This window comes from Cebus imitator, unplaced genomic scaffold, assembly GCF_001604975.1.
Source record: "Cebus imitator isolate Cc_AM_T3 unplaced genomic scaffold, Cebus_imitator-1.0 Scaffold32, whole genome shotgun sequence".
In the NCBI taxonomy this organism is placed as follows: domain Eukaryota; kingdom Metazoa; phylum Chordata; class Mammalia; order Primates; family Cebidae; genus Cebus; species Cebus imitator.
In genome coordinates, this window is record NW_016107347.1 from 1863719 (window position 1) to 1888310 (window position 24592).

Here is a 24592-nt window from a genome sequence, read left to right on the forward strand (position 1 = left end):
ATATGGTGCAATCTTGGCTCACTGCAACCTCTATTTCCCAGGTTTAAGCAATTCTCCTGCCTCAGCCTGCCATGTAGCTGGGATTACAGGCATGTGCCACCACACCTGGCTGATTTTTGTATTTTTAGTGGCAATGGGATTTCACCATGCTGGCCAGGCTGGTCTTAAACTCCTGACCTCAAATGATCTGCCTGCCTCGGCCTCCCAAAGTGTTGGGATTACAGGCATGAGCCACCACACCCAGCCTCCCATTTCATTTTTCATTCAAGAAACCTTAGGGTTAACACTTTCCTCTTTCTTATCCCTCACATAAAGTCTATCAGCATGCCCTAAATAGTCTTAAATCTATTTCTGCCTGTCACCATTGTCCCCAGCAGCTAGCATATGCAACCATCATTCCCTGCCTACATTACAGCCGTATCCTCTCTCCCAGCTGATCTCGCTACGTCCATTCTTCATTTCTTAAATCCATTGTCCACACACAACCAGTAAGTGTAAACTCCTTCTTCTTATGGTTCCCCTACTTCATACCATTTAGTGGCCTCCCATTAAACTTAAAAATCTAAACTCCTTAAACTGATCCCCATGGCCTTGCAAGAGTTCAGTCACTTTTCTCCAGGCTTAGCCCATGCCCCCATTTCCCTTCCTTTCCATGCTTTAGTCAAACTGATCTTTTCTCACTGCCTTGTCATCCAAGCTCCTTTCCAGTTTTGCACTTGCTGTTGGTCTTTCTCTCAGTTGTCAACCCTTATTCTTAAGTCTTGGCTTACATTTCTTCCTCAAAGCACTGTTTCTTTTTACTTCATAATAGATCAGACCACCCACAATATAGGCTCCCAGCCTGCAGTGCTTCTCTCTTGTTGGCTTATCACAATCGTAGTCTTGTAAATTGTCTTATAGTAACTGTATCTCCATTAAACTATAAACTCAATATGGACAAGAACTGTGTCTTTTATTACTACTTTTTAAGAGTAATAAACTGGGGGACACCTAACAGAAAATTACTAACATTGTGAAAACCAGATTATTTGAAGGAATAAGTTAAAGAGTTAGGGTTAACATAGGGAAGAGAATATTTGGGGGGAAACTTACTACTTATTCTCAAATACTTAAAAAAGGATCATATTGAAGAGGAAGAATGATAATCATGGTGTGTTCATAGAATCCTTGATAAAAAGATACGTGAAACTGTATGTCAGTTCAGTTAGTATCTAAGCATCTAAGAATTGATACTAAAATTAGAATAGGCAGGGTTGGCTTTGTACCCAAATTTCCCCCTGAAAATAATCAGTCTTACATTCACTTTATGAATTTAGAAATTTTATGAAACTAAACCTATGTGACATTTGTTTATTGTTTAAACCTGTATGTGGGTGTGGGTGTATACATACATTCTTATATCGTTTCTTACGAAGAAAGAATAATTGTGTGTATGCTAGTCTCAAAATAAGATAATCATGTACATATTCTACAATTTGCCTTCTTCAGCAAATGAATTCCACCTTTTAATTTCAGAAATTACATACATCTACTACCCAGACCATACTTAAAATTTCCAGCTGATCCAAAAATGTCCTTTGCAGCAGCTGTTTTATCCAAACCAGTATCCAATCCAGGACCATACATTGCATCTTTTTGTTATGTTTATTAATTTGTCTCTGTGTGGGGGGTTTTATTTTTATTTTGCTTTTTTCATTATTATACTTTAAGTTCTTGGGTACATGCGCAGAACATGCAGGTTTGTTACATAGGTATACACGTGCCCTGGTGGTTTGCTGCATCCATCCTTCCTGTCATCTACATTAGGTTCTCCTATTGTTAGCCCTCTCCAATCCCCCCACCCCCTGCTATCCCTCTGCTAACCCCAACAGCTCCCGACAGGCCCCAGTGTATGATGTTCCCCTCCCTGTGTCCATATGTTCTCATTGTTCAACACCCACTTATGAGTGAGAACATACGGTGTTTAGTTTTCTGTTAGTGTGTCAGTTTGCTGAGATGGAGTCTCGCTCTGTCGCCCAGGCTGGAGTACAGTGGTGTGATCTCAGCTCACCACCACCTCCACCTCCTGGGTTCAAGCAATTCTCCTGCCTCAGACTCCTGAGTATCTGGGATTACAGGTGTGTGCCACCACACCCAGCTAATTTTTGTATTTAGAGACGGGGTTTCACCATGTTGGTCAGTCTCGTCTCAAACTCCCAACCTCATGATCTGCCCTCCTGGGCCTCCCAAAATGCTGAAAATACAAGCATGAGCCACCACACCCAGCCGTGTGTGTGGTATTTTGTAATCCAGCACAGTCCCCTGTCTATGACACTGGCTTGTTGAGTGATAGAGGCCAATTATTTTCACAATGTCCCTCCTTCTAGATTTGTTTGATTTATTTTAGGTGCCATTTAGTTTGTATTTCCTATAAACTTGATATTATGTCTAATGGAGTCAAGTTTTGGCTAAAATATTTTATAGGTGGTGGTGTGTTGTGTACTTGATGTTGTATCATGTTAGACCTGGGCCATTGCTCATATTAAGATGGCACTCTTAATTGGAGTGATAACAGTTTGATCCTTCCATTCTGTTTTTTTCTTGACACAGTCCCTCTGGAACCCTCCATCCTCCCTTTCCTCTCTAGACTGTTCTGTATTCCTGCTGTGCAGTTATTGTTCTTGAACTTTTTTTAACATCATCCTGGAAAATCTTTTTATCTGTTTGATGGATTGGATCTCTCATCTTTGTGCATAAATCTACCAGGAGATTTTGAAGAAGGATACAATAGGGCAAAACTACTGAGATTTTACTTCTACCTTCATACTTAATTTGTAATGGGCTCAGAAATAGAATTCTAGTTTGGAAATCATTTTCCAGAAATTTGAAGGCACTACTCCTTTGTTTTCTACTTTGATTAGTGCTGTTGAGAAGTCTTGTGCTGGTCTTGTCCCTGATTGTATGTTACTGGTTTCTTTCTGGAAAGTTTATGATCTCATCTTTGTTTCTAAGTGCTCTTAGATTTTACAGTGATGTGCCTTCATATGGTTTTTGAGTATTTTATGGGTTATTTGACTCTAGAAACTCATGTTTTTCCATTATGGGAAATTTTTTGTTTTATTTCATTCATAATTTCCTTCCTCTGTATTCTTCATTCTCTCTGAAGAAATCCTATTGGATGTTGTATTTTCTTGCTTAATTCTTCCGTTTTCTTATCTTTTATCTCTAATTTTCAATGTCTTTTTGTTTTATTTTCTGGGGGATTTCTTCAAGTTTAGTTTTAACTCTTCTATTGAACTTTTCATTTCTGCTGTCATGTTTTTCACTTGGCTATAGCACTTACATAAGTGCCATTTCCTGTTCTCTGAATAGTCTAATTTTATGACATTCTGATTTTGTTTTAAGTTTTCTTCCCTGTGTTGTCTATTTCTTGAGCATCTGCTGAGTCTCCCCTTTTAGTTTTTGTTAGAGGCTTTTGTTGCTTTCTGGTGACCCTTAAGTATTAGCTGGATTTAAGATGGAAGAATTGAAAAATTCATGGGAAACTTTGTACACATGGGTGTATACGTAAGTTCAGGCTGCTATAACAAAGTATCATAGGCTGAGTGGCTTATAAAGAACAGGAACTTCTGGAGACTGGAAATCTGAGATGAGGGTACCAGCATGATAAGGTTCTGCTAAGGGCTATCTTCCTGACTGCAGACTGCTGAGTTTTCATTGTATTTTCACATGGCAGAGAGAGGGAGCAGCTCTCTGTAGACCCTTATAAGGATTCAGCTCTCATTCATAAGGGCTCTACCCTCATGACCGTATCTAATTCTAATTACCTTCCAAAGACCCTACCTCCTAACGCCATCACATTAGGGGGTAGAGTTTAACACAGGAACTTTGAGGGAACTCAAGCATTCAGTTCCTAACAGTGGACAAAGGTGGGCCTGGTGAGTCCTGAAGCAGATGACAGAATAGGAGCCCTGTTATTTTATTGGGGAACTTTCCCTAGTTACCATAATCTGTAGGTCCCTTGGTTTGGGCCTCTCAATTTTTTGCAAAGGAATCCTCCAGGTGTTTAAGCCTAGATATCTGTTTTGAAAGCCATTTAGGAGCAGAGGGCTAGACTTTCGCTGTCAGGTATAATACTTTAACTAAATCCCCTCTTTTCAGCTGTGCCTGGGGTTCTGGAATCCAGAAACTCTCTAGTTGAGCATCTCCGGAGAATAAACTTCTTCCCTGCTGCTCTGGTGGTAAAAAAAAATAAAATAAAATAAAATAAATCATCACCTTGCTGTGCTGGCTGGGGGAGGTATTATAGATTTGACTGTTTTTATATAAACTTTTTTTAGTCCCACATCCCACCTCACAGCATAGCCTTTACAAGTACTTAGGGCTCCAATTTCTGAGCCTTTTTAGTGTTCTCTAGTAATAATAACAATAATTGCTAATGCATGTATGCACTTTGCATATAGTAACATTTAATTCTGTGAAGTACATACTGCTAGTATCACTCTTAAATAGGAAATGGAGTTACATCAAGGCCAAGCCCCTGCCCAGAGTGTCTCAACAGGAGCATGGTAACTCAGGATTTGAATCAAAGCAGTCTGTCTTATATCCCACACTGCTTTTCAATACAAATCAGCTTACTTCGTATTAGTTATCTCATTTCTGCAAGCAATTAGATTTCTCTGCTCTGTTGAGTCAGTTACTAGTCAGTTGACCTTCTACCTTCCAAAATTTTGATGATGTTTATCTGTTCTTTCTCATTTTTTTTTTAATCTGTCTGTGCTTATATCTATTGTATTGCTTTACTGTCATTTTGGGAACAGAAGGAACAGAAATAAATGCTTGTATTCAGTCTGTAGTTTTAACAGAAATTTCTCAGAGTTCCTAATACGTTCTCTTTGTTTGATGCTTTCATTTGTTTTTATTTTTGTTTTCCTAATACCTCCAAATTTATATGTGTTTCCATTGTTTCCAGGTTGCCGAACAGGTGAAGCAAAATTGACAAAAGGATTCAATCTAGCTGCCCGGTTCATCATTCACACAGTGGGACCTAAATATAAGAGCCGCTATCGCACAGCAGCCGAGAGCTCCCTTTACAGCTGCTACAGAAATGTACTTCAACTGGCAAAGTATGGCCTACTCATTTTCTGGACACAGCATATCATACATTGTTAAAGGCCCTAGTTTTTAAATATGAAGGCCCCAGTTTTTAAAGATTAAAAACCTAGCAATGGAAGTCAAATTTTAAGGAACTTAGGTGATTTAGGAGGACCCTGATGATATAATTATTCTTTCAAATTTAGCAGGATGATGGGATAGATTTGAGTGACTTGAGAATTTAACCTTTTTCCATTTTTATTCAGTTTTTATGTGTAATATATGTCCTCCAAAGAGTGCAGTTAAATTGTATATTAATATAATTATTGAGTAGTGCAATTGGGTTAGCTATTATAGTAGCTTTGTAGAAGAGGGAGGCAAGGAGAAGTTGAGCTGCATTTTGAAATTAGTTATATATTGTTGTGTATGTATTACAAACGTTTGAAGTGCAATTTTTGTGTTTTCTGTTTGATTGCAGAGAGCAGTCAATGTCTTCTGTTGGCTTCTGTGTCATCAATTCTGCAAAACGTGGTTATCCTTTAGAGGATGCAACACACATAGCACTTCGTAAGTAATATTGGAGATGCTGTTCATGAATTGAATCTTAAAATTTTTTTTTAAATTCTGGACATGGTGGCTTACAGTTGTAATTCCAGCAACTTGGGAGGCTGAGGCAGGAGGATCACTTGAGGCCAGAAGTTTAAGGCTTCAGTGAGCTGTGATGGCACCTGTGAATAGCCACTGCACTCTAGCCTGAGCAACATATAGCAAGACCTCATCTCAAAAAAAAAAAAAAAAAGCAACAAAATTTTTTTTTTTTTTATCATTAGTTAAATAGTTATAGTCAAAGAAAATTAATTAAGTGATTGTGGCACTCTGGAGGGAAGTTTTATTGGCAAGTTGCAGAGCTCTCAGTTTACTTTTCAGGTTGACATTTTTATCCATTTGAATAAAGGGTTAGAAGACATCCCTATTCATTTTTTTAATTTAACAGAATTTAATTGAGCAAAGAATGAGTTGAATTGGGCAGCCTCCGAAACCAGAGTAGGTTCAGAGCAGCTGGCCTCTTGAATTTGAAAGTGATGCGAAGTTAAAAAGTATGGCTAATGCATTGAGTAATTAAATCAGAATTTAGAATAATCTTTACAGTCTGCAACAAATGCAGTCAGATTTCATGGCATCATATTTGTGTAACACTTGGCAGTTTAGCCACTTTCACACATTGCTATTTGAATGTAAAACACTGCATTTAGGTTTTAAAAAGACTAGGCTCAATTAATATGAGGCAAATGTGTATATGTGACTTACAAATATGGCATTCAGCTAAAGAGAGTCCATGATCTCACTGTATATATGCAGGTTTAGTCCACATCTCAAGTTTTGTATATATTTGTGCGTGTCATATTGCGTGAGACACTGACAAACAGGAGGACAAACAGTTTCAACCATTAGTGGTGTTTCTCCTAAAGAAGAGTATGCTTATAGCAAATATGATGTCCGTCTTCAAATATCTGAAGGAGTCTCATTGTGGACTTACTCCATGCTACATTTTTCAAGCGGAAGTTCTTTGGGGTATTATCATAAACTACAATGAGCATGTGGCGAAAGAACACTATGCACCTTTTCTCAAGAAAAATGTGCATAAATACAGAATTTCCATGTTATTTCAGGAAATTTACAGATCATCATCAGGATTGTAGACAAGAACTTCAATTGTACAAGGCAAAGTCTAAAACCAAGTTATACGGAAGAAAATATTGGTCCCACTTGAAATAGTACTATCTGTAACAGAAAAGTATTTTAGTGAACTTCTTGTCACTAGGAACATCCATGCAGAGACTACCTGTTGCAGCTATTATAGAAAACACTTCTCATTTGGGAGACAAACTATACTAAATGATGTTTAAGACCCTTTTTATCTCTAGAATTTAAAGTTGAAGAGCTGAAAGCCTTATTTCCACAAACACCACAAAGATATTTGAATGTATAAATTACTATTATATAGCCTGGAATTTAGGATGAGGATTTGTTCAGTCTTAGCCTTATTAAATTATAAGCTATTTTAAAATCCAATATTCTAATTGCTCAAGAATTTTATAGTAAATTTAATATATTTTATAATTAAGTTTATATACATTATATTAGACTGAGCTTGAGGGGCAGGGATCTTATCTTTCTTTCTTGAATGCTTGACATATGGTACTTGCTTAAGAAATACGTATTTTAAAAAGGGACAAGTAAATTCCACTTACTTTCCTTAACAACCCAGTGTTTTAGGTAGTATGGTGTCCATTATACAAATAAAGAGGCTCAGAAATGTTTCCTGTTATCAGGGCTGTACAGACTTGGAGCATATATCCAGACCTTCTGACTCCCAAGTCTAATAACCTGTCTGTTATACTAGATGATTCATTACGTTTGAGTTAGAACTGCTTCAGTGGAAGACTGCTGTGTTATAATCTGCCTATTTTCTAAATGGTGCCTAACCAAAGCAAAGTTCCTGCCTTGTTATCATTGCTCCTAACAAGGCTTTTGGCTGGTCTCTGTATTCTCTGATTTTACTTAGTCCTTGCCCTGTCATCCCATAGCTTCTTTTATGTATCTAGTTTTTATTAAGGTAATCCTAAGGATTATATTTTAAAGAGAAAGCATGATTTTTTAGAAAAGGCTCTGAATAGGGAGTTAAGAAGACTAGTTTTTAGTTCTAATTCTACCAGGCCAACTGTAGCTCTGTGGCCCCAGACAAATCACTTGATACAGTACTATAGGAGAGGTCAACTGTGAGAGTAACAGCAGATAAAGATTAATAGTGAGTGTAAGGGACTTTGGTGAAGCAATTTCTAGAATTTAATTAGCAAAAAGGAAATGTACAACTCTTAAAGTGGGCAAATTAACTCATAGTTTATAAGGCACATTTGACTTATTATGCCTTAAATCTAGTGGCACAACTGTAGCATCTCATTCAAATACATACACAGAAGATGATGCCCTTTGTTTGGTTACTTTATCAAACATTTGGAAAACAAATGGCCTGTGTACTTTTGAGGCATATATGGGCCAAGAATAAATCTAATGATATAGCTCTAAGTTCTTAGTATCAAAAGCTTTCTTATTAAACTTACCAAAATTTATTTCATTTGAAGCCTAAGTAATATGTTTTTGATAGATGTATTAAGACTTGTGTTTTTTTCCTTAGTTCATATGCAGCTTGTTCTTCACCAGAAAAAACCTAAAGAAACATCTGCATTGAAATAAATTTATCAGGTTATTTATTCATCCAGCAAAAATTTGAGTGACTACTATGTGCTGTATACAAAAGAATACAGTGGTGAGAAATAAGATGAAGGTGTTTGTTCTTGTGGTGGTTCCAGATGGGGAATTGTAATGTCCTAGATGTCATTCTTACAAGTTAAAGGGTATTCATTAGACATTTAAGCACAGGACATCGTAATTGGTTGGAGATAATAGTGCACAGATGAAACTTTGAAAGGAACGGCATGGCCTGCCGTTAGTACTAAAACCTTAGGTTCATGACACCAGTCTTCACTGCTTTTGCAGAGTTAATTTTCTAAATGAATTCCACTGAGAAAATTCAATTTGGTTGCTATTTAGCATTGTATTTTATCTTCCAAAGGAAATAATATAATTATATTCTGTGAAACTATTATGCATGAACATAAAACTTGGTGTCAAAATAAATAGGAAACCAAAAATCTTTTTGTTTTTTGTTTGTATGTTTTTTGAGAGAAAGAGTCGTACACTGTTGCCCAGGCTGTAGTGCAGTGGGGCAATCACAGCTCACTGCAGCCTCATCCTCCTGGGCTCAAGCAGTCCTCCCTCGTCAGCCTCCCAGGTAGCTAAGACTACAGCTATGCACCACCATACCTAGCTAATTTTTTTAAAAAATTTTGATAAACACAGGGTCTCACTGTGTTGCTCAAGCCAGTCTTGAATTCAGGCTCAAGTAATCCTCTCGCCCTCACCCCCCAAAGTGTTGGGATTATAGCCATGAGCCCCCATACCCTGCTGAAAATCTTTTTTTGAAAGTTCATTTTTGAAAAAGTATTAAAGCAAAATAGAGGGAAAATGAAAAATAAATTTGTTATCTAACTGGAGGAGAGTTAGGAGTGTTTGTTTAGTCTTTTAACAAATGGGTTTGCTCTGTTAGGTTCTTGAGATACAGTGTTGAACAAAGCAGGCAATATGTACATGAGCCATAAATTGTTACTAGTTACTTTTGAATGATTGCATATCACATCATAAGGTGTGCTAGGCCCCAAATTAATATTAATATAAAATATACTTGGTCTTCAGAAAGCTTGGTCTAGCTATAAAATGTGAGAAATTCTTTAAATGAAGGGTATTCAGAAGATTCCAGGAGGGGAACAAGGAAGGTTGGGGATGGCTCTTGGCTGGGTGTTGAAAAATGAGTAGGAGCTCACCAAGAGGAGAATGGGGGATGAGTCATATTCTAGTCAAAAGTAACCAAGCAAGCAGAGGCAGGGCATCATAAAAGTAAGTGGTATGTTTTGAATACAGCAAAGTAGATTTAGCTAAAGCATAAGCTGTGGGAGGAATATTTGGAAGTAGGACTAAAGAGCTGACTGGGGGAAAGTGGATAGTTGGGGCTGGAGTGTAGAGAGTCATGCTAGAATTTTTGAATCTTAACCTGTAAGCAGTGCAGAGTGATCACCAGTGTTTAGTAAGGAGGGTAACATGAGAATATAAGTCAGCCAACAGTGAGTATGTCGACTTGGGGAAAAAAGACACAAGAGAGCAGTTAGGAGCTCATTGCCAAAGTCTGTGTGAGCCTTGAAAACCTGAAAGCAGCCAAAAGAAAGAAATAAACGTTAGAAATATTAGCAATAGAATTAAAAGTCATGGGAACTATTTGAAAATGCAGTATGAAGGAAGAGATAAAGAAAGCATCAAAGACAATTCAGGATTCTAGCTTGGATGATGGTTGGATGTTGATATGTAACCAAGGTAAGTAATGGAGGTTAAAAGGAGCCGGTTTCCTGGAAAAAGATGGCGGTCAGGATTTGGATCTATTGGTCAGCTTTGAATACATTGAATTTGAGGTCTGTGTGAGTTATCTGAGCAGGTGCACCCAATAGGAATCAGGGAATTTGGGTCTTTTGCTCAGAAAAAAAGAATATAAAGATTTGGGAGCCATCAACATTTGAGGTAATACCTATCCAGCAAATTAGTGAGCTAAGGAGAATAAGTATATCTAAAAAGTATTGAAGACAAAACGCTGGAGGACAACATTTTTAAAAGGTGAGGGCATGCATGTTAAGGACTAAAGCTAGGGAGAGATCCAATGAGATAAGAACTGAAGTAAATGTCAGTAGGTCTTGTTATTAGGAAGTTGATAGAGAAGAATTAGAATAACATAGAAATTAAGAAAAAATAATTGAGCTTTATTTGTGGAGTTTTGTCAAGGGATGAAAGGCTGGGTAAGATATCTTATACTGTAACTGAACGAATGGAAAGACACTTGTGCTAAATCATTCTGGCCAAAGAAAGGAATAAGAACAATGTACTGTATGAGAGAGAATTGTCTGAAGTCAGCATCTTCTCTTGCCAGACACTGTTCTTGACATTGGAAATAGAGCAATAAATCCAATAAAGCTGCTTCTGTTATGGAGCTTTCATTCTAGTGAATGGGGAGAAGACAGGGAGGATAACGGTACGCACATAACTCCATAAAATGTCTATCCCAGTTGCTGTGGAGGAAAGCAGATCAGAGACGGGTTTTTATACAGGTATTACTAAACAGAGTCCTGAATGAAGTGAGACGTGATCCCTTACAAAAATAAACATTGAAGAGCTTGATTTTTATGTGTAAGTAATTTTTTAGCTATTGAGTAATCTTTCTGTTCTTTTTTGTAGGCACTGTCAGAAGATTCCTAGAGATTCATGGGGAAACCATTGAAAAAGTAGTATTTGCTGTCTCTGATCTTGAAGAGGTATTTTGCTAATTGTTACATTGTTTAAATCTTATTTCTACCTTTAAGCGTTTGCCTTTGGCTTATCACTATATACTTACCGAGTTTCCAGCGACAAATCCTAATTATCTGTGTATATATTTGACAGTGGACTTACCATCATTCATTGAAAAAGACTGTGTTGGAAATTAAAAATAAGTCAAGAAGGAGCATTTTATTCATATTTTTTATGACTAAACCGTTGTCACTGTAAGTGGAGTCTTAGAAAGTAGAGTTGTTCTGCTTGGCCCCTGTGTTAGCTCTCAAAGCATCACCTTCTAAGCACTGCATGTTTGAGGAGCGTAACTGGAAAACTAACATGCCAGCAAAGCTTTGGTGACAGGCGACAGCCTAGCCTAGTGGCTGGCACTGTGAGATTTATATATTTTATTATATGTAGTTAGGTTTAATATATTTCCATTTAATTTCAAGCCATTCTAGAAAATAGTTTATTCTTGTCTCATTACACTTTAATTTTAGAGTGCTTTGTCTAATTCAGCTTACAGTATTTCCCAGTTTTGTTTCACTGAGCAAGTTACTTCTCTGCTTCAGTAAAATTGGAATACTAATAGTACCTGTATCCAGTTTTTTTGTGATAGTTAAATGAGCTAATACATTCGTATTAGCTATCTATTGGTGAAGTATCTATTCAAAGCATATGTAGCTACATATAAAATATATATGTACTTTTGAATTCGCTGAAAAAAGGCACATTTACTTTGTTTCATCTTCTTTATTTATACATAGAGTCTTCCAGTGATCTTTTACTGAGTGTTTAGCGTATATCAGGTTTACTATATTAGGTCCTGGGAATACACCAGTGAAAAAATAATGGTTGTTTCCTCAAGGAGGCTTTATCCTTTACTGGAGATAGATAATTCAGAGAAGTTAGGATAATTTTAATAAGTGCATTAATGGAGGTATGGGAAGGATAGGACATAACTTTAGCCTGGCATGGGGTTAAGAAATGCTTCCCATAGGAAGTGATATGTAAGTTGAAATAATTGTAAAAGGTACATAAGGTTTGCCAAGGGAGAGAGGCAAATGACAAGTCATACAAGCCTGAGCAAAGGCATGGAAATAAGATACAGCATAGAGTGTTTAGTATTGCTGTTGCATCAAATGTGAGGCTCACAGTGGCAACAATGAAAGTTAGATGGGGTAAGATCACTCAAGGCCTTGTGTCACAAGCTGCAAAATTTAGACTTTATTAATTAAGTAATGAGAAACAAAAGAGCTTTACTCAAATGATGTCATCTACTTTCTGTTTTAGCTGTGTGGAGGATGATTTGGAAAGAGAAAGACTAATGGCAAGAAGAGATAACAGGTGGTAGCAGTACTCCACATGAGAAATGATCAGGCCTGAACAAGGGCACTGGTAGTGTTAACATTTTAAATATTTAGTAAATAAATTCAACTGAAGTTGGTGGTTGATTAAATACATGTGGGAAAAAGAGTTAAGCATGACTTCTAGGTTTTTGGCTTGAATTACTAGATAGTGATACCACCATTGAGATAGAAATAGAAAGCAGGAAAAGTTTTGGAGGTGGGATGAAGACAAATTATTTTCTGAACACGTTGTTTTAGAGGATCAGTGGATCATCAGGAGCAGAGGCTCAGCAAACTATCGTGCTTATCAGTTTGAAGCTGAGGGGTGAAGTCTAGTTCAGAGATTTTTCCATTTTCATAGGATAAGATACAAATGAGATATGGCTCTTGCTCTCAGGGAGTTGGCAGACTAACGCTGACACAGCCAGGTAAACAAAGATCACCCTACAGTGTAGCAAATGCTCTGCTAAGGTATGCCCCACAGTACCATGGCAACTTATCATGACACCTGACCCAGATTTAGAGGAACAGAGAATAAGTCTGCCCTCAGTATACTTGGGAAAGTAATCAACATTTACCATCTTTTTCTCAAAAGTTATTTGTGAATAATTTATAGAAGAATAAACAGATAATGAAAAACAAGTTTATTAGACATTTTAGTAAGAATTTAAACATAGCAAACCTCCTTGTGTCAACTAAATACTGTTGCACAAACATAAAACATGGAAGAATACTGTAACACATCCTTTTAGTAAAATGAGATTGTCCAGGTTCCTATCACAAAATAGTATGTGATTAAGTTCTTCTTGTTGAATGACTTACTGAATGAGAATACCAGATTTCCCTTTTGTCCTTAGAAATACATTATAGCTCATGCCTGTAATCCCAGCACTTGGGGAGGCTGAAGTGGGTGGATCACCTGAGGTCAGTAGTTCAAGACCAGCCTGGCCAACATGGCAAAACCCTGTCTCCACTAAAAATTAAAAAAAAAAAAATTAGCTGGATATGATGGCAGGTGCCTGTACTCCCAGCTATTAGGGAGGCCGAGACATGAAAATTGCTTGAACCCAGGAAGCAGAGGTTGCAGTGAGTCGAGATTGTGCCCCTGACTCCAGCCAGGGTGACAGAGCAAGATTATGTCTCAAAAAAAGAAAAAAATACATCATCAACTCACAGATTATTGAATTTGAGAGATAATCTAGAATATTGTTGTCTGAAGACTCAGAGTCTAAGACTTCAAGACCTTATACAGTAATTCTTATGATCATCATTAAGAGGGCTGCTGCCTATCTCGTTACATTCATTTTTGATTTATTTAATGATTCCAAAATGTTTTCTTCATTTAATTGTCTTCTCTTTAATATTATGGACTGCAAATGAAAAATTTGGAATTCTCAACTCTGTCCAGTAAAGTTAAAAATATACTACACGCCAGAAAACCGTAGAGCAATATCTCTTATGACTAGAGATGCAAAAATTATCAAACCAAGTCCAACAGAATATAAAAGAATTGTATACCACCCCAAAGTGGGACTTATTTCAGGAATGCAGCCTTGGTTCAGCATACAAGAATCTGAATCAATGTTATATACCATATTAATAGAATAAAGTATGAAAACCACAGGACCGTCTCAATAGATGTAGAAAAGAACACTGAAAAAATGCAACATTCGTTTTTGATAACAACAGTCAACAAACTAGGAATAAAACAGAACTTCTTCAACTTGGAAAAGGGAATCTGTGGGAAACCCTTAGCTCACATACTTAATGAAATACTGAAAGCTTTCTGCCTAAGATCAGGAAGAAGACAAAGATTTTTGCTCTTGCCGGTTCTATTCAATATTTACTAGAGTTACTAGCCAGGGCGTTTGGCTAAGAGAAAGAAATAAAAAGCACCGGAACTAAAGAACAAAGTAAAAGTACCTTTATTTGCAGACAGCATGATCTTATCAAAAATACTAAAGAGTACACACACACACACACACACACACACACACAATAAAACTGTTATTTGTAGACAGCATGATCTTATCAAAAATACTAAAGAGTACACACACACACACACACACACACACACACACACACACAATAAAACACTGTTAGACCTAATAGAGTTCCAGTGGGGTTACAGGATATAAGACCAATATACAAAAATAAATTGTATGCACGCTAACAATGACCAATCCAGAAACAAAAATTAAGAAAACAATTCTACTTATGGTAACATCAAAAAATAATGAAATATTTAGAACTAAAAGATTTGTACATTTAAAACCATAAGACCTCTTTGAAAGAAAATTTTTAAAAAATAAATGGAAAGACATCTATGTTCACGGATTAAAAGACTTAATGTTGTTAAGATGACTTTACTGACCATTTTCCCTACATTGTATTACAGACTTAACGTAATCCCTATAAAAATCCCAACTTGTTTTTTGCAGAAATTGTCAAGTTGATCCTAAATGTATGATATGCAGGAGACCCAGAATAGTCAAAACGGTCTTGGAAAAAAAGAACAACATTGGAAGATTCACACTTACCAATTTCAAAACTCACTACAAAGCTGTAATAATCCAGACTGTGGTACTGGCATAAGGATAAATGTATAGGTCAATGGAATCAAATTTCTGACAGTGGTTTCAAGACAATTTAATGAGGAAAAGCATTGTCTTTTCAATAAATGGTATTGGAACTACTGGATATCCACATGCAAAAGAACAAAGTTGGATTCCTACCTTAAACCATGTACAAAAATTAGCTCAAAGGGAATCTAGGACCTCAATGTAAGAGCTAAAGTTATAAAACTCTTAGAAGAAAGTGTGGATATACATCTTCCTGATTGTGGGTTAGGCAGTGGTTTATTAGATATGACACCAAAAGCACAAACAGCCAAAATATAAATGGATAAATTAGGCACTCTTATAATTCAACAAAAGACAAGCAAATTGAAAAGTGAACGAACGTTTTGAACAAACGTGTTGTTTCATGCCTAGGTTTTAATTTACAAAGGTGACTCTGAGGAGACAGAGAGGCCTATGGCGAGAAAGACTGTTTAAAAGAAAGAAAAGTTTAGTGTTTTTCAAAGTTTATCTAAAAAAGAGAGGTGTAGGTGCTATGCAGGGCCACAGGAGGAGCACTAGGTTTCAGTCAGGAGGCAGAAGCAGGAGTATGAGGAAATCCTGAACCTGGCCTTTATTGGGATTTCCTTGGGAAAGGCAAGGCAGGGCAGGACTTACAGTTTAGGACTGGCTAGTTTGAATAATTCCATTATTCTGGGCTGTAGGAGTAATCTCTAGATTCCTGATACCTGACCCTGGGATGATTTAAACCAGGAGAAATATTTGCTTGGTGTGTAAGAGTTAGGTAAGGAAATGATTAGGGCTGTAGATTTGGGACTGCTTGGTTGGCATATGCAAGATACACTGTTTACTATCTTTAGGAATTAGCTATCCCTTACAGGGACAGTATTCTCACACTAGAAAGCTTTTTAAGATGTGAAAACATTATAAAATACAAAAAATGAAAAATTAAACGTAATTAACATACACTTCTTTGAAGAAGATATGCAGATGGCCAGTAAGCACTGAAAAGGTGCTCCACACCATTAGCCATTAGAAAAATACAAGTCAAAACTACAATGGATACCACTTACACCCACTAACATGGTTATAATTACCAAGGCAGGCAGTAATGACAAGTGTTGGTGAGGATGTGGAGAAAATGGAACGCTCATAGATAGTTAATGGAAATGTAAAAATGGTGCAGCTACTTTGGAAAACAGCCTGGCAGTTAATGAAAAAGTTAAACATACCATATAATGCACCAGTTTGACTTGTAGGTATATATAGAAGAGAACTGAAAATACTTCCACACCAAAACTTATACACAAATATTTGTAGTAGCATAATTCATAATAGCCAAAAAGCAGAAACAATTGAAATGTCATCACCTGATGAACTGACAAAATGTGGTGTGTGTGTGTGTGTGTGTGTGCATATGTGTTAGAATATCATTCAGCCATAAAAAAGAATGAAGTACTGATAACTGCTACAACATGAGTTAACCTTGAAAACATCATGCTAAATGAAAGAAATCAGACACAATATGCCACATACTGTGTTCCTTTTTTTTTTTTTTTTTTTTTTTTGAGACCGAATCTCACTCTGTTACCAGGCTGGAGTAGAGTGGCGTAATCTCAGCCCACTGCAACCTCTGCCTCAAGGGATTCCCCTGGCTTAGCCTCCCGAGTATCTGGGACTAAAGGTGTGCACCACCACGCCCAGTGAATTTTTTGTATTTTAGTAGAGACAGGGTTTCACCATGTTGGCTAGGATGATCTTGAACTCCTAACCTCGTGATCCGCCTGCCTTGGTCTCCCAAAGTGCTGGGATTATAGGGTGAACCACCACACCCAGCCCTGTATTCCATTTTTATGAAATGTCCAAAAATAGACAAATTCGTAGTGACAGAAAGAAGATTAGTAATTGCTAGGGGTGGGAAAGGGAGGAATGGTGAATGACTGCGAGTGGGTTTTAGAGTGGTGAAAATGTTCTGGAATTAAATAGTGGTGGTGATTATACCCCCTTTGTGAACACTGTATATGAAAAACCACTGAAGCTGGGTGTGGTAATGTACATCTGTAATCCCAGCTACTGGGGAAGTTGAGGTGGGAAAATTGCTTGAGCCCAGAAGTTTGAGACCAGCCTGGGCAGCATAGCAGTACCTCATCTCAAAGAAGAAAACAAACCAAAAAAACCACTGAATTGTATACTTCAAAAGGGTGACTTTTATGGTATGTGAATCCTATCTCAGTTTTTTAAAAAAGGCTGTAAAGATGATATCTCCATTTTTATATAAATGTTTAAAAGATGATGCAATACTGTGGGCAACACAATGTGAAAATGTAAGATAATGATTTCTTGAATGATTTCATTGTCCTAGGTGATTCCATCATTTTTTTATTATTTTAATTTAGTCTTTTTTAGTATAGTTTTTAATAATTGATGAGTAAGTCTACGTAATGAGAAAACAATTCCTAGGATGATGAAAAAGTAACATGCTTCAAGATATAGGATAAATAAGAGCACTGCATGTCTTTAATGTATTGCAGATTTATTAGTCCATGGACCAATCAATGTGGGAATTACAAGATAAGTTTTATTCTGTTTTTTTAAGTAAAATTAATCTTTGTCCTTTGAAACATTTTTAAGAAATAGTAAACATCATGAAAGAGAAATCCTTCACAAACAACTCAGAAACAATACCTGGGTTGAATGGACCCTGCTGGCACACTGAGAGTTAAGGAAGTAGCATTTAAGCTAGATTTTGAAGGACTGTTATCAATAGGAAGTGAAGGCAGGGATGGGGCCAGGAGTGGCAGGGCTTATGCATTCCAGGTTTAGTGACCTGGAATTGTTAGGATAGGCATGACATTTAACTTGACTAGATAACAATATCCTTATCTTTAACGCAGAAGCTGATTGAGGGTTCCAGACAGTAGTATCTAATCTGAGCTCAGAAGTGGTAAAGTCTATTCTTAATGGAGGTTATCTTCACAGTGTATGAACAGCACTAAGTGCCGCTGAGGTGTTCTTTGTTGTGTCCTGTTTTTCACAGAATGTCTTGCTTTTCTGACACAGGCTACTTACCAAAAGCTGCTACCTCTGTACTTCCCAAGGTCATTAAAGGAGGAGAATCGATCATTGCCGTACCTACCTGCAGATATTGGAAATGCAGAAGGAGAGCCTGTGGTACCTGAACGACAGATTAGAATAAGTGAAAAACCTGGTGCTCCAGAAGGTGAGTTCTAGAGTTCTAACTTTTTAAGTCTCCCTGTTAAGAAGCAAAAATAAGGCACCAACCACCAAAGAAGTAAGAAGTTCAGCTTAACCTTTGGAAAGCTGTCTGTTAGCATGACACTGCAGTCAAGACCAATTTAGAAGTTTTCAAGTTCTATTATTGAAATTTATTCTTGAATTAAAAATAGAATTATAGGTGGATAGATACATGTCAAGTCTGTGTTAGACAGTGGGGATTAAGAGGTGGCTATAACAATATTCTCACCCTAATGGAACTTATAGTTTCATGCAGGACACTGTTGAGATAGTAAAGTACTAACGTACTTTTTGTTTAACATTTTAAATGGCTTTCAGCATCCTCTAAAAATCATGTTTAACGTTAAATACTAAGACACGAGTACTAGAACCATTCATTTTGTCTCCTAGGGTTATATACTGTTGTAGGTTGGAATAGCATGTAGAACGTGTTAGGATGGTAGCCCTTCTGTATCTGCTCTGTGTGGCCCCTTGTAGTGATGTTCATGTGTACATATTGAAGGTTGTAAGTCCCTTCTGCAGAAACATGCCTCACAGGCTTCAGTGCTGGGACTCAGTCTTGACATCCAGCAGATGAAGGAATTACTGTGAAATTCCTAGTGTGAACACTTCTTTTAAAAATGAGCACCAAGCCAAAATCTTTAGGAAGCAACTCAAGATTTTTATCACCAGTACATAGACTTTTATCAGGTGGAGTGAATTATAAGAGGTTTAGCATCAGAAAATATGAAATGTCTGGAAACCAAGCTTTGCTGAAGGGGTACCCTTGCACTTTGGGTGAACCTGCAGTATAATATATCCTTGAAATAATGCCAAGAGTTATTCAGAAATCCTCATGCCTGTGACTACCATAAAATTTTTCTTTCATAAAATGCATTTAGTGTGATAATTCTGATGAACAGCAAAACCTCTGAGCGCTGGACAGTAGATAAGACTAACTCATTTGCTGAAAGATTCTCTTCCCTCCACCATTCCCAGAGTGTTTGATTTGCATTCATATATCAGAAAATACTTTGATGTTGTAGGCCTTAGTGTTCTTAAATATTTTCAAATAGAATGTTAAATCTGTTAAAATCTATATAACCAAGTTTTACTTGAGGGGTGTTATTAATTAAAGCAGGCCCTTCCGAGCTATTGGCCTGTCAGTTTGAGGAGCAGTGAAGCAGACGTGGGGAAATTCCAGCTGATTGTCCACCAGGTTGGAATTCAAGTGCGTGCATTGCCTTGGGAGGTTCCCCATGGTACAAGGTTTGTTTTGTTTTGTTTTCGCTTAACAGATCTACCAAGGCATAAGAGATAATCTGTTCTCAAGAGACTGATTTCTGCTAATCCAACTCATAGTGGTTGTGTGGATAGATTAGAAAGCTAATGTATTAATTTGTAGTGAGAACTATAACTCTTATGGACCAAAATAACTGTGTTGGTATGACCAGTGTAGAAAACCAGGATGCTAAATTATAACTGAAATATTTCTTAAGGAATGTGGATTATACTCTGTGATCCTGGTCCATTCATCTTGGGATGTTAGCTGACAGAAGGGCTGGGGTTCATGCAATCAAATGCTTTCTCCTTCAACAGTGCTGAGTAAACCTTCCCAAATCCCAAATGCTTGTTTTTTATACTTATTTTTTGTCAGATGCTGTGCAATGAGCCATCTTTAGGCCCAAATACAATCTAATTACTTCTGTCTTTTTGTGTGTGACCACATTCTATTCTTTTCTTCCTAAGAGCCAGGTCACCCTGATTTGATTTCACATACTGCTAAAACCTTTATCACACATGGACAGGCAGTTTCTTTCATTATTTCAGTTTTACAAATGCCTAAATCCGATTACAATTTTGTTCCCAAAAATAACCTTAACTCCACTTTTTTTAGTTATCTCACTGTCATCCCTACTGCAGCATTCACAGTGTGTTTCGTTTACTGTCTAGTTTTAGTGTAAGCTCTCTATTGATAGTAGCATTTTTGTTACAGATAATCAAGAAGAGGAGGATGAAGGCTTGGGAGTTGATCTGTCTTTCATTGGCTCTCATGCTTTTGCTCGAATGGAAGGAGATATTGACAAGCAAAGAAAACTGATCCTTCAGGGACAATTATCAGAGGCAGCTCTGCAGAAGCAGCATCAAAGAAAGTAAGACAACCCTTCAGAGCTGTTAGATACATAAGAATATCAGAAACAAGAAACGGACCTTACATCTGATGCATGAGCTACATGTATACATAATGCATTCCAATTTATTTTTTATGACAATCAGTGAGGAAGACACCGTCCCCATTTTGGAGGTGCAAACACTCAAAGTTAAGAAAGTTATCAGTGGCCACAGTTAACATGTGGTGAAACTGGTATTCAAATACATGTGTGATTTCAGAGCTCCTACCCTGTGTACTATAATTGTAGTACCTCAATGCAAGGTTTACATTTTAAAAGGAGAAATTAGGAAAAGGGAAAGGCAGTTACAAAGCATTTACTTAGCTCTACTTTATAATTAAACGATAAACTACAGTTTAATGAAATTTAAAAGACCTTTATTTCTCCCTGACTTATCCCAAGGACCTTATAAGACATGCAAACCAGTTCTTCCATATTCTTCTAAAGCAATTTTGAAGAAATCCTTTTAAAAACATAGAAGCAGCTTTTGTACTTTTGGGGAAGTTTTTCCAAAGATCAAGTCTTTGTAAAGGTAGCTGCTTTTCGAAAAAGTCTAAAGAAAATTTAAAAAACAAATACATAAAACTGTAAATGCCTACTATCCATTGCCTTATTGGGTTGATTGAGGGGTAGTACCTCATAGGGTTTTTGTGAGCATTCGCTGAGATAATGTAATGAGCTTTAGCACAGCACCTGGTACTTGTCAAGCTCTTAAAATTGTTCTCTGTTGTATTGAGCAAATCATGGCTTGTTTTATCTTTGAGCTTTGGTACTCCCCATTCCTTTTGAGGGGGCTACTCTCATCCTTCAATTTCTATGCAGATTTCAAAAGCAGTTGTCTCTGGAGGCCTAACTACCAAGTCTGGAACAGATGCCACCTCCTGTATGCTTTTTTCGTACCCTGTACTTACCCAAAGCATAGCATAGCGTTTTTTGTGCTGTAATGTAATGATATCTGCATGCTGCCTGTCTCCACTGCTAGTGGTGGTTGGACTACATGATCTCTGGAGTCCCTTACAGAATTAGTATTTCGTGTCTCAATTCCTGGTCTTCCTTTATTCTGATTTTAATTTAAAAAAACAAAAGCATATGAGCCACTAGGGGGCACCAAGGAACAGCTTTTCCAAATGAGGCAACCACAGTCAAATACTACTTTCAGTGGTTTCTAAACTTGGCCATATGTGTAAGACTTATCGGATGGACATTTTTCACTAATTACAGTGTCTGGGTTCCTCACATGGCTGAGATCTGGGATTCTTAAGTATCAAGTCTCCTTAGCACTCTTAAAAATTGTTGAGGACCCCAGAGAGCTTTGTTTACATGGATTATATCTATCAGTGTTTAACACATGAGAAAATATTTATTTTAAAATAACTTTTTTAATTTAATGAAAAAGATTGTAGTGTTTTGTATTTTTTAAATCTTGCAAATCGTTTAATGTTTGACTTAAACAAAGACAGCTGTATTCTCATATCAGCGTTCAAACTGCTGCAATAAGTTGTTTTGACTAAAGCATATGAAGAAAACCCGACCTCACTGAGATTATAATTGGAAAATGGAGGAGCATTTTAACAGTCTTTTAAAATAATTGGGATATTCTTCTTTGATACAATACCAGAATTTGGTAGTGTTTTAAAATACAGTTGTCATGTAGAATCTCAAACTGTATCCATGAATTTTTGAATTCTATTATATTAAAATGTGTCGTTCTATCCTGTACTTTGAACAAATTTGATAATAATAATTTATAGCATGACTTTATAACATAATATATTGGCTTTTTGGAAAGTGTTGATTCATTGAATTATTTGGAGCTCCAAATATTGACACATTTCTTTATACAGTATCAAAAAATTATATTTGTTAGTATCAATTGTATAGTATCACCAATCTCATCAGAAAAGTCTTTAATATTAGGAATGATCAAGCTTCTGATGATAATAAAAATGTTTCATATATATATATACTGTATATATATAAAGCTCAAGTTTTATCATTGGCAACAAATACTGTTGGTTTTCTTGACACGTCAGGGTCACTTTATTCATTTTTTGGGAAAACACCTGCCAGATTTTCATGTTGAATAACTATTTTTTATATGCTAGTCATTCTTTGAAGTAAAAATGGTATTGCATGAAAAAAAGCAACCTCACACTTCAGTATGCCAAAGTACTTTTTGTGTTCTTCCCATTTTGTCTTGCATTAATTTAAAAAGGTGAATTCTCAAGCTGATTTAATAAAATTAATAATTTTTACTTCTCCATTGAAGACATTCTTAAATGCAGCTGGCCTTTTTTGTTTATTGGTGCCACTGTCTTGATTTGTGGTAAGGCTATTATGAGCTGTTTTTACCCATCAGTTGCTTTTGCACTATTGGTACATATGTCTATGTAGTGAAAAATCAAATGATGTTATTACAAAAATAATTTTGAACTTACAACCTCCTGAAGTCATTTCAGGAACTCTTTAGAAGCCTACAGACTACACTTTGGGAATCACTGGTCTGTGGTCTCTCACCGGTACTTTATAGTTGGAAGGAATTTTGGTGATCATTTGTTAATAGCTTTCCAAAGTGGAATCATCAGTCCATCAACATTAGAATCACTAAGAGTGCTTGTTAAAAATCTGTATCCCACACCAAACTTCCAGCATCAAACCTCTTGTCCTCCATGGAAAGGACTCAGAAATATTTCTGAAGAGTCTTAAATGATTCTTTTTGGCCCTAAATCACTGACCTAGTGTGACCCCATTATGTTACATGAGGTAAATTGTGGCTTGCTCAACAGTTACAGCTACTTAAGGAAGATCCTTCAGTGTAGCCTCTGCAGCATACCTCCCTTCCTTACCCTCACCTTCAACCCACTCACACAAGCCAACTTCAGAGAGTTGGGAAAGAACTGGAGACTTTCTATATTCACATACCAAAGAACTACCTGATTATCACCTTTCTCAAAACAACCTGTTCTCTTCTGTTCATTTTCTCTCTCACACACATACAAACTTATACACTACATACGTAACTCATTTCTCCATAAAATGGTACAGATATCTGAAAGTTTTAAGTTTGCCTTTGGGCTGGTTGCTTTTTTTTTTCCCTAAGTGAGTTGACTAGTTTTAATTAGTAGCTATTAGTTTAAGCCAGTAATAAAATGAACTTATATTCACTGATCCCACACTTTCTGGAAAGTAGTCCTATAGCGTGTAAAGCATTGTCCTTTGTATTGGTAGATGGCCTTGATCTTGAGAGTCAATTTTGTAATGCAGTTGACTTTTTCCATTTTGTTTAGGAAATGAACACTTATTCTACAAGATAATATTGTAGTTGCAAGGTCACAGAGATAAAGTACTCCCCATCTTCTGGAAATCCATGAATGAGCCACGCTACCTTCAGACGTCAGAGGTATTGAGGCAGAAGTTCAGAACTGCAGTTAGGCTATGTGAACACACAGTTGCAGGATTGGAGACTAGGACAGCCTATGGCTCCCAAAGCTGTTTGCTTGAGTAAGGAGCTGTGTGTAAACGAAAGATTTTTCTGATTTCCCATTTATGTGTCCAGTGCCTGTGATGATTGAAGATGAGGTCTTCTCTTCATCTATAAAGCAGAATACTTCAGAGTGTTGTTAGAAACTTTAGACAAAATAAATTTAATGGAGTTTGTTTGAACAAAGAAGGATTGATGAATCAGATAGCACTCAAAACCAGAAGCGGTTCAAAGAACTTCAGGTTAGCCGCGTGAGCCAGAGACTTTTGTAGGCTGACTGCAGAAGCAAAGTAAAGGAATTACTTGATTGGCTGCAGCTACGTGTTTGCCTTATTTGGGTATGATGCAGCTAGTTTTACATTTGTGATTGGCTGAAACTCAGTTTACTTGCTTTTTGTTTGTTTGTTTCCAAAATTAATCAGTTACAAGGGATTTCTCTAAGTTAAATTTTGGTCTGGTTGTGTAAGTGCCCCTGGTGTGGAAGCAACCTTAAGCTAATTGGCCTCCTTGCATTTTGTTTTAACAGTGATAACAGCAATTCTCAAAAGTATGGTCCAGAGAGGAACCTGATACTCTGTTTTCTTCTCAAAAATGTGGTCCAGGGAACCTATACACCGTTTTTATAATGTGGTCAGGGATGGTGACTCATGCCTGTAATTCCAGCGCATTAGGAGGCCAATGTGGGTAGATCGCTTGAGTCTAGTAGTTCAAGAAACCCTGTCTCTCCAAAAAAAA

General features: G+C 36.9%; 1 protein-coding gene across 3 annotated transcripts in view; it reads left to right on the top strand.

Moving 5' to 3' along the window:
* The window catches only part of GDAP2 (ganglioside induced differentiation associated protein 2), a 70745-nt gene that overhangs the window by 11623 nt on the left and 34530 nt on the right, over positions 1-24592 (top strand). For all 3 annotated transcript variants that reach the window (XM_017524164.2, XM_017524165.2, XM_017524166.2), the window contains exons 4-8: positions 4952-5105; positions 5552-5640; positions 10969-11045; positions 18032-18191; positions 20202-20358. In XM_017524164.2, coding sequence (XP_017379653.1) covers positions 4952-5105; positions 5552-5640; positions 10969-11045; positions 18032-18191; positions 20202-20358 — 637 coding nt within the window. The remainder of the gene's footprint in view (positions 1-4951; positions 5106-5551; positions 5641-10968; positions 11046-18031; positions 18192-20201; positions 20359-24592) is intronic.